General features: G+C 44.5%; 3 protein-coding genes across 3 annotated transcripts; 2 read left to right on the top strand and 1 right to left on the bottom strand.

Annotated features, from left to right (window-relative positions):
- Window positions 1–900: 900 nt before the first annotated feature.
- LOC131288291 (histone H4) lies at window positions 901–1,212 on the top strand. Its single transcript, XM_058317411.1, has one exon. It carries the CDS (start codon window positions 901–903, stop codon window positions 1,210–1,212), a length of 312 nt encoding a protein of 103 aa, XP_058173394.1.
- Window positions 1,213–2,109: 897 nt separating this feature from the next.
- On the bottom strand, window positions 2,110–3,644 carry LOC131285173 (histone H2A-like). The gene is made up of 2 exons (XM_058314035.1): window positions 3,539–3,644; window positions 2,110–2,516 (listed from the first exon to the last, which is right to left on the bottom strand). The coding sequence occupies exons 1-2, from the start codon at window positions 3,642–3,644 to the stop codon at window positions 2,110–2,112; spliced, it is 513 nt and encodes a 170-aa protein (XP_058170018.1).
- A 10,318-nt stretch (window positions 3,645–13,962) lies between these two features.
- LOC131285172 (histone H2B) lies at window positions 13,963–14,337 on the top strand. Its single transcript, XM_058314034.1, has one exon. The coding sequence runs from the start codon at window positions 13,963–13,965 to the stop codon at window positions 14,335–14,337; it is 375 nt and encodes a 124-aa protein (XP_058170017.1).
- The last annotated feature ends 528 nt before the right edge of the window (window positions 14,338–14,865 follow it).

The following is a 14,865-nucleotide window of genomic DNA, read 5'->3' as shown; positions in this document are numbered from 1 at the left end:
CACTTTTTGGTCCACTAGGTTTTCCAGGATTTCTTCGTCCGTTAGTCCTTTTAGTTCCGGGCATGTGATGACACATTGCACGCGGTTTAAAAATGGGTGTTCCGTGATCAGTACGGGGGTATTGTCCGATAGCTGCGTGATTGTCTGTAGTTTGTCAAATTGGTTCTTAGATCTGGTTTTTAATAAATACCTGGTTCCTTTGTTGATCGGAGCGCAGGGTTCCATATCGCCTACAATGCTGGTTAAACTTTTGCTGATGAGGAACGGGTTTTTCGGCAGCTGGAGTCCTTCTGGTGCTTGTAGGATTAAGTAAAGGAGTTCGCCATTTACTCCTTTCGGGTCCATCCATTCCGGTGCTAGGCGTCCACGTTGATTTTCTCGGGGAGAAGGATCTCCCCAAGGCGGTGTATGACCCGCCATATCCTGGGCGGGTGTCAGTAACTTTGAGTAAATTTTCTTTTCACCACACCAATGTAAGAGTCCGTCCAAAATTCCACCTTCAGAGATTTCACTTCCGTCACTCTCACAGTCACAGGTACTTGTACACACTCACAGGTAAAGTCACTTTCACAGGTACTTTAAGCTGTATGCTCGAGGCAGGTAGCTGAAGACACGACTGATTTTCACAAGCACTTTCACTGCACTGGATGCTGGAGGTAGGCTGCTGCAAACACGTCTGCACTGCTCGGTGGTTGAAACAAGAGTGTAATACAAAACTGGGCCGAACCGCGCCGTGAAACCGCGTTTATATAGTTTCGGGTCCCTCTTCGGGTGCTCACGATCGGGCAGGTCGGGTCAATAAAAACCGTGTTTCACTGCCGAAACCATCGCAGTTCGTCGAAACCGTTCGTTCAGTTTGCATCGTGTCAACAACAACCAATTGTGTAAAGCAGCATCATCATGACCGGCCGCGGAAAAGGAGGCAAGGGACTGGGCAAAGGAGGTGCCAAGCGTCATCGCAAAGTGCTGCGTGATAACATCCAGGGAATCACGAAACCGGCCATCCGCCGTCTGGCTCGCCGTGGCGGTGTGAAGCGTATTTCCGGCCTGATCTACGAAGAAACTCGCGGTGTGCTGAAAGTGTTCCTCGAGAACGTGATCCGTGATGCCGTGACGTACACCGAGCACGCCAAGCGCAAGACCGTCACCGCCATGGACGTCGTGTACGCCCTGAAACGCCAGGGACGCACTCTGTACGGTTTCGGAGGCTAAGCTGCGCGAACAGCCCCCTTGTGTTACAAAAAAATCGGTCCTTTTCAGGACCACCAAAACTGTTCCAGAAAGATATATTTCCTGCTCATTCGTATCAAACTAAGCTTTTGTGGCTCTCCCGACGCTCCGGCACATTTGCCGCCAAAAACGCCAGGGAAAAAAAAAATGCGACTTGACTACTCCTCTCCTTCTCTTACCCCATTCCCCATGCCCGAAACGATATCCGATGGAATTCACAGCGAGTGGTACGGTGTACCGCGCGTAGTGGTGGTGGTGGTGGTGGTGGTGATGCGCGATACACTACCGACGGTTCTGATGCTCGGATATGTGACCGATTCGTTTTTTAACACGACGACCCACTGAGAGTTCGTAGAAAGGCGTCGGTCTACCTCACGGGGCTCGGTGTGGCATACGGGGAAAAGAACGCTTTGGTCGTTTACATTGTTAAATTCCCTACCTGTAGAGCGCGTAGCGTTGGTCGTTTCTAACGCGATGTTCAAAACCCATCACTTTTCATGGCCACCACCACCAACGCATGTGTTCGGGTAGAAATGAGCGAAAAAAGCCACATACCTGATAGGAAGCAAAATGGTTTGCCCCGTTTAACCTACCAAACTTGCGATGTTACTTCACACATTGAGACACATTGCTTGAGTTAATTTTAAACATTTCTTTCGTTGTTCTCCAGCCACACTGTGAAATTACGTCCATTTAACCATTTTACTGCTGAAACTGAACAGAAACCAACTGCCATGGGCACTGAATGTAGTGAAATAAACCTTTATCACACGATTTTGTCGCCCTGAAAAGGACGGTTTTTGTGACGGTGAGATCTTCGGCGGGGTTTCTGAGCGCGACACGGTGCCGCGCGGCGGGGTGAGCACGAGAGAGCACGCCTTATGCCTTCTTTTCCGTCTTCTTCGGCAACAGCACGGCCTGAATGTTGGGCAGCACACCACCTTGGGCGATGGTCACACCGGAAAGCAGCTTGTTCAACTCTTCGTCGTTGCGGATGGCCAGCTGCAGATGGCGCGGGATGATGCGCGTCTTCTTGTTGTCACGGGCGGCGTTACCGGCCAACTCGAGCACTTCCGCGGCCAGATACTCCATCACGGCCGCCAGATACACCGGTGCGCCGGCACCGACGCGCTCGGCATAGTTACCCTTGCGCAGCAGACGATGAATACGGCCGACCGGGAACTGCAGACCGGCACGATTCGAGCGGGACTTTGCCTTTCCCTTCACTTTACCACCCTTGCCGCGTCCAGACATTTTCGATTGTTTAACGAGAGGGGTACGTGGTGCTCACTCGAAGAGGTTCTCTTCCGAACTTTTTTTTTTTTTTTTTTTTTTTTTTTTTTTTTTTTATTAAAGAGATTTTGCGCCTTAACGGCGACATTCATCTCTATCTTAAAATTAGGTTTACATGTTAGGGAAAAGTTTGGAATCATGGGATAGTTTAAGGAAAGGAATGGGTGGGGAGGGGAACAATATTGCCTTAATTTAAATTTTATGATGAGGTTTGTTTTTCATTTTTATTCATTTTTTCTTTTCTGTTAGATTTCTTTATATATTTTAATTTCTTTCAAAAATTGTATTATGTTGTCTTCGCTTGTGGGGTTGTTGCTGAGGGCGGATTCTAGGTTTGGTGGGATGTTGAATTGCTGTCTGGCTGTAGTATGGGTTCTGCATTCAACTATGATGTGATTGACGGTGAGCTGGCATCCACAGGTGATGCACATTGGTGGTGGGCTGTTCTTCGTGAAAAGGTAGCTATGAGTCAGTCGGGTGTGTCCTATTCTGATGCGGGTGAGGATTCGTTGGTCGCGTGGTTTGGGTGTGTCATTCCATGGTAGTGTGGTTGGTTTGATGCTGTGAAGTTTGGCGTCGATGAGCGATCTCCATTTGCGTTCCCAAGATGAGCGTACTTCGTCTTGGGCCCAGCGGAGGAGGTCTCTCTTTGGGAAGGGTGTCTCGATGGTGTCCGGTTTCGCTCGACCTTCGTTCGCCAATCGGTCGGCGGCTTCGTTTCCAGCGATTCCCATGTGACTCGGTATCCAGCAAAGGGTGATGTTCCGAGTGGCTAGGTGTTCGTCTATGGATTGTATGTAGGGATGTCTTGATGTTCCTTTTTCTATTGCTTGAAGTGCGCTTGCGGAATCTGTAAATATAACGTTAGGTTTGTTGTCTATTGTGGCCTCATCGGCCGCTATTAGGAGGGCTAAAGCTTCTGCGGAAAAGATTGATAGATTGTTATTGAGTTTAAGACTGCTAGATGTAGTTTCCGAGTATATTCCACATCCGGTTTCATTCGCTTGAACGGAACCGTCTGTGTAGATGTGGTGATGTGTTTTGTACTTGCCATTGATGAGCTGCTGGAAGAGTTGTTGAGCAATGGTGGGGTTGTAGTTGTCCTTTTTAATGTCTTTCATTGTCCAGTCTATGTTGGGTTTTGTTGCGTTCCAGGGTCTGTCTTTGAGTCTGTTTAGTTTTTCTATTTCTAAGAGTTCTTTGGTGGTAATTTGTTTGAAGAGGGTTTTGGTTCTGTTGGTGAGGGGATGAGCTGGGAAATTTTTCTCGTTGAGTCGTGCTTGTGCTGATACTAGTCTATTGAGTAAGGTGTGACTGAAAGGGAGCTGTCCGGATTCGCAGATTAATGAAGATATGGGACTGGTGCGGAAAGCTCCTGAGATTTGTCTCAGGGCCTGGTTGTAAATTTTTTCTACTTTGGTTTGGATGTTAGGGCCGCCTCTAGAGTAGAATTCGGCGCCAAATAGTATTTTCGGAACAAGCCAGCCGTTCATGACCTTCAGCAGGGTTTCGCGAGAAGCTCGCTTTTTACCGCAGCCAAGATACTTGAACAGCTGTAGTTTGTTTTTGGTGGAAGATTGGAGATATTGAGTGTGTGGTATGAAGCTAAGAGTTGAGTCAATGACTACTCCTAGAATTTTGGTTTTTGTTACGTTAGGAATTCTGGAGTTATTGATGTATAGTGGTTTTGAGCGGCGGGCAGAAAATTGGGAAAAACAGATGATTTTGCTTTTCTCAGGGGAAATGTCGTAGCCCGTGAAGCGGGACCACTGTTGTAATTTGTCGAGTCCTTTCTGAAGAGATTGTTGTGTTTGTTTCGGTGTTGAGCCGGTAGCTATCAGAAGGATATCATCGGCGTATATGAGTGGCGTGATGTTTTCTGGGAGTGAGTTTATAAGTGTCTGTGTTGTGATGTTGAATAGTGTAGGGGAGAGAATGGCGCCTTGAGGGACACCATTTTCTAACTGTCTTACTGATGATCGGGTGTTTCCTATTATTGTCTGAAAGGTTCGGTCTGAGAGAAAGCTGGAGATGAAGGAAGCAAGGTTTCCTCCGATGCCCCAGCGCGATAACTGATCTAAGATCGGGTATCTCCATGCTCGATCAAAAGCCTTGGAGATGTCTATTGTTGCACAGGAGATTTGTTCGTTTTTAGAAAAAGATTTCTGGATTATTGTTTCTAATGAGGCGAAATAGGATTCTGTACCGCGCCCTGCACGATAAGCGTGCTGAGCGTCGCTGAGCAGGTTTTGGCTTTCGAGAATGTAAACCAAACGACGATTTACCATTCTCTCTAGCACTTTTCCTACGCAGTTTAAGAGTGATATGGGGCGATAGTTTGTTGCTTCGTGTGGGTTTTTGTCTGGTTTGGGTATGGGGACTATTAAGCTATTTTTCCAGTTCGAGGGTATATTGCCAGTGTGCCAGATGTCGTTGTATATGGATAAGAGGGTCAGTTTTCCTGAATGGGGTAGATTTTGAAGCAGTGGGTAGCCGATGTCATCCGGTCCTGCAGACTCCCCTTTGCACTTGTAGAGTGCCCAGGTAAGTTCTGCAGCGTCGAAAGGTTTGTTGTAGGGAGCGTTCGTTTGGGTAGGAAAATTGATTTCGTGGAGTTCTGCTGTCTGTTTGGTCCTTTGGAATGGGATTGAGTATTGTTGGGTAGACGAGGTATTGTAAAAATGTTCGTTGAAAGTTTCTGCTATTACTGCTGGGTCTGTGGTGTACGTGTTATTCAGGTAAAGGATTGGTTTGGGTTTTTTGTAAGTTCCGTTGAGGAGAGAAACCCGTTGCCACATTTCTTGACAGGTCATGTCTGGGTTTATTTCTTCAACGAAACGTCCTCTAGAGTCTTCTTTTGCCTTTTCTGTGATTATTTTTGCATGTTTGTTGGCTGTCCGATATGTTTCTGCTAAAGCAAGGATTTGAGGGGTTGTTGGAGGGTTGTTTTTGGTTGCTCGGCGGAGCATCCTTAGGGCTTTTCTACGGGATTTTATGGCTTGGGCTACGTCCGCGTTCCACCAGGGGTTGCGTCGTTTTCTTGGTTTGTTGGAACTTTGGGGAATGAATCTATTTGCTGTTTGTTGAATAAGGTTTGTAAATTGTTCTGCTGTCCAGTTTTGTTGATAAGTTGTGCAAAAGTCTATTTCCTTTTGGTAACCAATCCAGTCGGCTTGTTGATATATGTACTTTGGGCGAAGTTGGGATTCGGAAGGATTGTCGTTAAGTTGCAGCATGACAGGGAAATGATCACTGCCATACGTGTCGGTTTCTACGTCTGTTTGTAGTTGTTGTGTTAGTTGGGAGGATAGTATTGCCAAGTCGAGTGTGCTTTGATGTCCGTTGTGTGATGAGATTCTGGTGGGTTTGTTTGGATTGGTAATTATGAGGTCATTTCTGATGGAAAAATCAACTATCATCCTCCCCCGTGGCGTGATATGGCTACCACCCCAAATGGGATGATGACTGTTGAAATCTCCAAGAAAGACGACTGGTTTGGGAACTTTGTCTATTAGGTCTTGTAGTTTTGAGTTGAGATTAGGAATGTTTTGGTTTTGGAGATAGATGCTGATGAAGGTGGCTTTGATTGGGCATTTTAGTTGTACTGCTACGGCAGGGAGGTCTGTGTTGGTATTGAGTGTTTTGTGAGGATAGTCTTTGTGTATGCCTAGGCAGACATTGTGATGGGGTGGATTGGATTCTTTGAAATACCATTTGTAATTGTTGTTTATGTGTCTTCGGGGGTATGCTTCTTGTAATGATATAACAATCGGTGAATGTTTGTCAATTAAAAGTAGGAGGTTGTTAATATTCGAGTTGATGCTACGTATGTTCCATTGTAGTGCTAATTTGTTTGTCATTTTTAAAAAGGGGGTTGTTTTCTTATTCAGATAGTTTGTTTAAGAGCGTAGGTCCGTTAGAATGTGTCTTGGGGCTTGCTAGGGTCGTTTCTTTGAGTCTAACTCGTGTGTGTTTGTTAGCCGTTCCGCTTTTTGTTCTTTTTGGTGTCTTTTTTGGGAGTGTTTTGGGTGTCGCTTTGTTTGGGTGCAAGTTTCTGTGATTTTTTGTTCGTTAAGCGAAGGTCTTCTTCGGATGAGTTTGGTCGGGTGTTTCTGCGTTTTTGGGTTGTTTTCGTTTCGTGTTCCTGTGTATTGTTCGAGGTGGAGTTTGAAGTTTCGGAGTCAGATGTCGCGGTGGACATCTCTTCGTCGGATTCTTCAGTGTCTTCAGTTTCGGTGGTTGTGTTGTTTTGTTCAAGTTTTTCCGTAAGTGTTTTTATTTGCAGTTGGAGGGCTGCGACCAAGGAAGTAAGGTCAGCGATTTGTTGGTCTCGTGGGTCGATTTTCTTCAAAGCGTCAAGTCGGTTGTTAACTGATTTTCGGTTTTGTTCTTCGTACTGTTTCCGTGCTTCAAAAAATGTGATTCCACAGTCCACTTTGATATGGATGATGTTTTGTTCATCAACATATCTTGGGCAGGAGCGACTCAAAGAGTTGTGGTCTCCGTCACAGTTCTTGCACTTCGGGGCAGCATTGCAAGTGCCGTGCGCGTCCTGGTTACAGTTTGAGCAAACTGGAACAGGCGATGGGCATTTTGCTTTGCTGCGACCGAATTTGGCACAGTTAAAACATTGCATGGGTCGGGGGTAGTAGGTCCGGGTCTTTATTTGTAGTAGTCCAATGCGGATGTTTGTGGGCACGAGCACTGAATCTATAGTTAACAGGAAAGAGTTTGTCTCCGTTGTTTCGTTGTTGTTGCGTCGCAGGAATCGTCTAACTGCTGTCACTTTTTGGTCCACTAGGTTTTCCAGGATTTCTTCGTCCGTTAGTCCTTTTAGTTCCGGGCATGTGATGACACATTGCACGCGGTTTAAAAATGGGTGTTCCGTGATCAGTACGGGGGTATTGTCCGATAGCTGCGTGATTGTCTGTAGTTTGTCAAATTGGTTCTTAGATCTGGTTTTTAATAAATACCTGGTTCCTTTGTTGATCGGAGCGCAGGGTTCCATATCGCCGACAATGCTGGTTAAACTTTTGCTGATGAGGAACGGGTTTTTCGGCAGCTGGAGTCCTTCTGGTGCTTGTAGGATTAAGTAAAGGAGTTCGCCATTTACTCCTTTCGGGTCCATCCATTCCGGTGCTAGGCGTCCACGTTGATTTTCTCGGGGAGAAGGATCTCCCCAAGGCGGTGTATGACCCGCCATATCCTGGGCGGGTGTCAGTAACTTTGAGTAAATTTTCTTTTCACCACACCAATGTTAAAGTCCGTCCAAAATTCCACCTTCAGAGATTTCACTTCCGTCACTCTCACAGTCACAGGTACTTGTACACACTCACAGGTAAAGTCACTTTCACAGGTACTTTAAGCTGTATGCTCGAGGCAGGTAGCTGAAGACACGACTGATTTTCACAAGCACTTTTCACTGCACTGGATGCTGGAGGTAGGCTGCTGCAAACACGTCTGCACTGCTCGGTGGTTGAAACAAGAGTGTTCTCTTCCGAACTATGCCGAAACGAACCTGAAACCGGGTTTATATAAACGTCGGGGTGTAGCGAAGCCAGCCAGCGAACTCGCCCGACGCTGAATAAAAGCCGAAGTGAGGGTCGAAAATCGCGTTAAAATTGAAGTTCATTCAGCTTCTGACCTCGGTCGAGACCAGACGTGTTTTTTCATTGTGCGAGATCAGATACGGAAATCTTCGGATTATCTTCTTTGCCAGTGGTGCATTCTAAGACTTGGAAGCTGAAGAAAGAACGTTAGCGAAAATTACAAGCGCAAGAGAGAGAGAGAACAGGAGAGAAAATTTGCGCTTGGCGCAAGCGCAAGCTTAACCGCAAGCGGAAGCGCAGCGAATAAGGACACAGAACATATATCCGTCTCGCTCTGAGTGGAAAGTTTTTTGACCAAAGCCGGTAAAGCAAGTGCAAGCGAAGGATTGTTGAAAATATATTTGTCTCGCTCGGCAACGGAAAGTTTTGGGTTTTTTCCTATTACGGGTGTACATATTTGTGTTTGTTTTGTTTCGTAGCTGTAGATAACTTTTGGACATATTGAGAATTTGTGTACATAGAAATTATTTAATAGTTACGACTGTGCAGTAATTTTTAGTTATTTGGTGTTGGTGAACATAAAACTCTTGGTGTATATAGTAAAGTTTAAACCGAGCCAGTGGAGTTTGGCTCGTAGTCATGGAGGGGAATTCCCCTCCTAGGAGAGACCCTCCTCCCGATCCTGGCAGCAGGACTAGAGAGCTGCCGGAATGGATGGACAAGGATGGAACGAGAGGAGACCTTAAGTTTCTGGTGTTGCAAGCAGAAGAGGGACACACTCTACCAAAAAATCCGTTTATTGTCAGCAAAAGCCTAACTCAACATGCTGGACAACTCAACCTTCCCGGTACTAGTTTTGAAAACGGTAGCAAATTCTTGTTGAAAACAAGATCCATCACACAATTTGAGAAGCTGCAAACTCTGAAGAAACTGATCGACGGAACACCGATAGAAATAACACCGCACTCCTCCCTCAACTACGTACAGTGTGTCATTTTCAGCCCAGATCTGAAAGAATTAACCGACGCTGAAATTCTCACGGAACTAGAGGCACAAAATGTTAAGAGTGTTCGACGTTTTTGGCGGAAAGTAGGCGATAATCTGATCCCCACAAACTCATTTTTACTGAAAATTGAGGCCCCGAGAATTCCAACACACATTCGGCTTGGTTTTCTTCAAGTGAAAACACGACCATATTATTCCCGCCCCATGATCTGCCACAACTGTGGTAAGTACGGGCACACTAAAACGAAATGCCAAGCAGAGTCTATCTGCCTGAACTGTGGTTCAAAGGCCCATGGGGAGTGTGAGAGGGAGAAGAAATGTCTTCACTGCAAGGGTCCTCATAAATTGCTCGACAGAAGCTGCGAATATTACAAGAAGGAAGAGGAGATCATTATATACAAAACGGATTATCAGGTGTCCTACACCGAAGCTCGCAAAGCTGTAATCGGAGCGCACTCAAACAACCAACAAAACAAGACTTTTGCACAAATAACTGGAACAGCTCAAGCAGATAAAGATAAAATCATTTTGGAATTATCGAGCACAGTAAACAAACTTAACGAGCAAATCCAAAATCTAAACCAAATAATGGCAACTCTCAACAAGAAACTGAAAATCCAGGACAACATAATAAACACACTCCGGCAACAAAACACCATGGAAACCGACACTGAAACAGTTATCAACACGGATTCATCATCATCGACCTGCACAACGCCTCGAAAACGTACCCTGAAGACCGGCTCCAGCTCATCCGAGGAAGAAACCAAGCTAAGAGAAACGAAAGTCAGTAAAATTTCTAGCACTTCTACTACTGCCTCCTCACCAGAAACCCAATCCTCCTCCTCAAATTCCTCTAACCCTCCTTCCACCAACAAAAACAAAAAAAACAGATCAAAAACACCTTAATCAGTATATCAAAACAATCGTATTACCTCTTTTTTTATTTTGAATTTTTTATGAAATCCTTTTTATTTTTTCATGTTCGATTCAACTAACCGAATAACGGATTCAACAAACCCATTCGCCATATCTTGGAATATAAGAGGTATCAGGAACAATTTAGACAACCTCAAATTGCTATTAATAAAATACAATCCAACAGTCATAGCTTTACAAGAAACTTTTCAGCAACACATTCCCAATAATTATCCATTTAATTTGTATAAATGGACACACTCTCCAGCCTCCACTATTTTAAATCACAGTGTTTGCATTGGAGTCCACAACAGCATTCCTTTTACAACATGCGCGCTATCTTCTCCCATTCCTACTGTTGCAATTAACATTAAGGCTCCTATCGAAGCCACAATAGTATCCATATACCTTTCACCTACACAATTTAACAACCAAGAAATAGAAGAACATTTTACAGATCTAACTTCTCAAATTTCACCATCATCTATATTAATGGGTGATTTAAACGCAAGCCATGTTCAATGGGGGAACCCCAAAACCACCAGACGTGGTGAAGTTTTAAATAACATCCTGAATTGTTTGGACACACAGCCCATTTTTAATTCCACTTCCACACGTTTTTGCCCAACCAGAGGGACTGGTTCCGTTTTAGACCATTGTATAGTCCCTTCAGTAATGGTAGCTTCTGTTGGGCTGAGGGTGGAAACCGACGCCTACGGTAGCGACCATTTTCCCCTTATCATTCAACACAACCTCAATATTCCGATTCCACGCACTCGTCCGCGTTGGAAATACACTGAAGCAGATTGGGACAAATATAAATCAGAATTTATTATTCTCACATCCAATATCGAATCCCCTGATGCCGAGGAGCTTTGCTATGCTATCGAAAACGCCGCCTCCGTTAGCATCCCTCGAACCAAAGGAACCCCAGGAAAGCGATATGCTCCCTGGTGGAACCAAACGGTCGGGCTGGCAATAAAAAACAGGAGAAAAGCTTTGAGAAAGTTTCGAAAAGCAAGCTTAATCATCGGAAACCCACAAATCCCCATACTTGCTGAACAATACCGAACCGCTAATCGCACGGCGAAAAAAGCGATATACACAGCTAAAACAGACTCATTCGACAAATTTGTTTCCGAGATAGATCCTGCCTTATCTACCAAAGAAATTTGGAGACGAGTGCGCGCTTTGTCTGGAAATAAAAAGAAAACCAATAGTTCTATCATTCTTAAACAAAATGCACAATATTTCACACACCCCAAGGAAGTTGCCAACATTTTTGCCAAACAATTCTACGACACGTCTTCTACAGAAAACTATCCAACTAGATTCCGATCCCATAAACTGGCTTCCGAACTTTCTCCTCTTGAATTTCTTTCTTGTGAAGAGGAAGAGTATAACAAAATGTTTTCGTTATCGGAACTTTCATGGGCATTGAATAAGTGCACCGGAAGCTCCGCAGGTCCTGATGGTATTGGATACCCACTCTTGAAAAACCTTCCCTATATTGGGAAATCATTCCTGTTAAATATATACAACGACATCTGGAGGAAAGGAGAAATTCCGGCCCACTGGAAAAATAGTCTTATCGTTCCGATTTTAAAACCTGATAAGAACTCCCATAGCCCAGATAGTTACCGGCCCATCTCACTTTTAAATTGCATCAGTAAAGTCATGGAGCGGATGGTTAACCGCCGTCTCACACATGAACTTGAATCCCGAAAACTCCTCACCCCGGACCAACACGCGTTTCGAAGTGGCAGAGGCACGGAAACGTACTTTGCCACTTTCGAGCAATTTATCACAGATAGAAGAGCATTAAACCTTCCTGTAGATTGTGCAATAGTCGATTTATCGAAAGCCTTCGACCGAACCTGGCGCCAAGGGATACTTGACCAATTTGCCCGTTGGGGCTTTGGGGGTAGACTGACGGCCTTCATTAAAGATTTTTTATCTAACAGAAGTTTTCAGGTGACTGTAGGAGCTGATTGCTCAGACAGTTATATTCTGGAAAACGGGGTTCCTCAAGGTGCAATTCTCTCGCCAACACTCTTCCTTGTCAGCATCGAATCACTTATTCTGTCCATACCAGATCACACTCGGCTTTTCCTCTATGCTGATGATGTGATTCTCACCACATCTGCACACACCTCCACACAGACCAGAAAAAACCTCCAAGCCAGCATGGACAAGGTCCAACAATGGTGTCGCTGGACGGGCTTCGAGGTAGCTCCCGAAAAATGCAAAATTCTTCGTATTTGGGCTCCAAACACAGTTTTCAGGCAGCGTTTAAATCTCATTAAATTCAACAACTGCAATATTCCAAACGTTAGATCCGCAAAAATCCTCGGAATCATTGTTGACTCCAACCTTAACTTTTTCAAACACAGTATACATATCAAAAATAGTTCCAAAACGAGGTTAAACTTGTTCAGATTGTTAGGATGCGGTAAGCATAGGGCTACCCGTTCTACCATGTTTCAAATCTTGAACTCATGGCTTGTTCCCAAACTATTATATGGAGTTGAGTTCGTTAGTCTGGAGAGAGAACGATTTGAAAAATTAATTACTCCTTTGTATAATACAGCAATACGACTCTGTTCAGGTGTTTTCAAAACAAGTCCCATCCAAAGCATCCTCTCCGAATCCGGTCTTCTTCCTTTTTCCCATATCATTACCAACAAAATAGTAGCAGCAGCTGTTCGCCAACTGGAAAGAGGCATTGAAGCCGAAAACCTCATAAGAAGAGCTAACGAAGCATTAACGGCACTTGTCGGACAATCCATTCCACACATCACCAAGCTTTGCAGAAACAACTCTCGACCATGGAACACACCACCTCCGAATATAGACTGGTCCATCAAAGATAAAATTAAAGCCGGATGCAATAGTGCAATAGCAATCCAACATTATCACTGGCTAATACAACGAAGATACCGAAATCACACTCACATCTACACCGATGGTTCAGTTCTACAGGAAAATGCCGGATGTGGCATTTACTCAGCAATAGACAACTGCTCTATAAAACTACCACAACACACCTCAATTTTCGCAGCAGAAGCAATAGCCCTATGTATCGCAACTGAAGAAGCAACCATTATTCAAAAACCCAATATCATCTTCAGCGACAGCGCCAGCGTATTGTCCGCTTTAGAAACCGGAAACCTTATTGACCCACACATCCAACAATTGGATGAGCTTCGGCAAGGAAAGAGAATTACGTATTGCTGGATTCCTAGCCATACAGGGATCAAAGGAAATGAAACAGCAGACCGATTGGCAAATGAGGCGCGACTTCAACCGGATACAGTTAGTGGTTCGATTTCTAAAGCCGACGCTCTTAGATGGGTAAAGAAACTGATTGCCGACCAATGGCAGAAGACATGGTACGATATCAACACCCGGTTTTTACGCAGCATCAAACCCAGCACAATAAAATGGAAAGATTTACCCAACGCAAGAGACCAACAAGTATTATCCAGACTCCGCATCGGCCACACTAACATCACACACAGCTACCTCTGCGATAGATCTTCACCTCCACTCTGCCAATTTTGTGGAGTGACAATAACTGTTAAACACCTCCTCGCTGACTGTTTTGGTTACTCCGATGAGAGAGCACAATGGGACATCGGACACGATATAGCAAATATTCTCTCTAATAACCCAACCAACCAAACCAAACTGCTAAACTTCCTCTATTCTACAAATTTATACAACAAGATTTAATAAAAAAAAAAAAAAAAAAAAAAAAAAAAAATTAAACAAACAAACATACAAAAAAACAAACATTAACATCAACAATTTAGTTTAAAACTATAAAGCAGACAAGACAAGAGAGATGAATGACCGAATAGGTCAAAATCTCTAAAATTAAAAAAAAAAAAAAAAAAAAAAAAAAAAAAAAAATTGAAGTGACGCTCAACGAGGAAACACGTTTCACGCACGTTAAACAATCGCAATGGCACCGAAAACCAGCGGAAAGGCAGCGAAGAAGTCTGGCAAGGCCCAGAAAAATATCTCCAAGTCGGACAAGAAGAAGAAGCGCAAGACCCGCAAGGAAAGCTACGCCATCTACATCTACAAGGTGCTGAAGCAAGTCCATCCGGACACTGGCATCTCGTCGAAGGCGATGAGCATCATGAACAGCTTCGTGAACGACATCTTCGAGCGCATCGCCGCCGAAGCGTCCCGGCTGGCGCACTACAACAAGCGTTCGACGATCACGTCACGCGAAATCCAGACCGCCGTCCGTCTGCTGCTTCCTGGTGAGCTGGCCAAGCACGCCGTGTCCGAGGGCACGAAGGCCGTCACCAAGTACACCAGCTCGAAGTAAGCTGTTCGTCCGTGGTCGTCGCAAACCACACCAACTCGTCGCATAACAACGGTCCTTTTCAGGACCACAAAATGTTTTCCAAACAAGAATCATTTCATTCCATTCCATTCCGTTCATCGAAGAGAAAGAAAGAAACCGACGAAGATCGAAAAATAATAATGTGTTTGTGTTGTGCGTTGAAGAAACAGAATAAAAAGTGTGCCGAACCGTTTTCTAGTTTAACATCACCACTTCGTTGTGTTTTGGCGCACACATAGCCGCGCGTTACACAAGCGCGCGTAAATGAATTGAATGAACATTTTAAACAGTGGTTTTAAGAAAAAACCTAACGGTTACTAACATTTAAAGCACTTAAATGTTATGGTTTCTATGGTTATGGCACAGCCAAAGGCAAAGCAATGTGTCATTTTTTTTCTCGTCCAATACATATATGTTCAACTTGGTTCAATATGGAACAGATTCTCTTTAACAACTCGCTAAACCCACCGCATGTAATTGCTCACTAACTTAAAATCGCCGAAAACGGAT

Source organism: Anopheles ziemanni, chromosome 3, assembly GCF_943734765.1.
Source record: "Anopheles ziemanni chromosome 3, idAnoZiCoDA_A2_x.2, whole genome shotgun sequence".
Classification (NCBI taxonomy): domain Eukaryota; kingdom Metazoa; phylum Arthropoda; class Insecta; order Diptera; family Culicidae; genus Anopheles; species Anopheles ziemanni.
The sequence above is the reverse complement of the archived record's forward strand: the minus strand, read 5'-3'. Positions and strand labels throughout refer to the sequence as shown.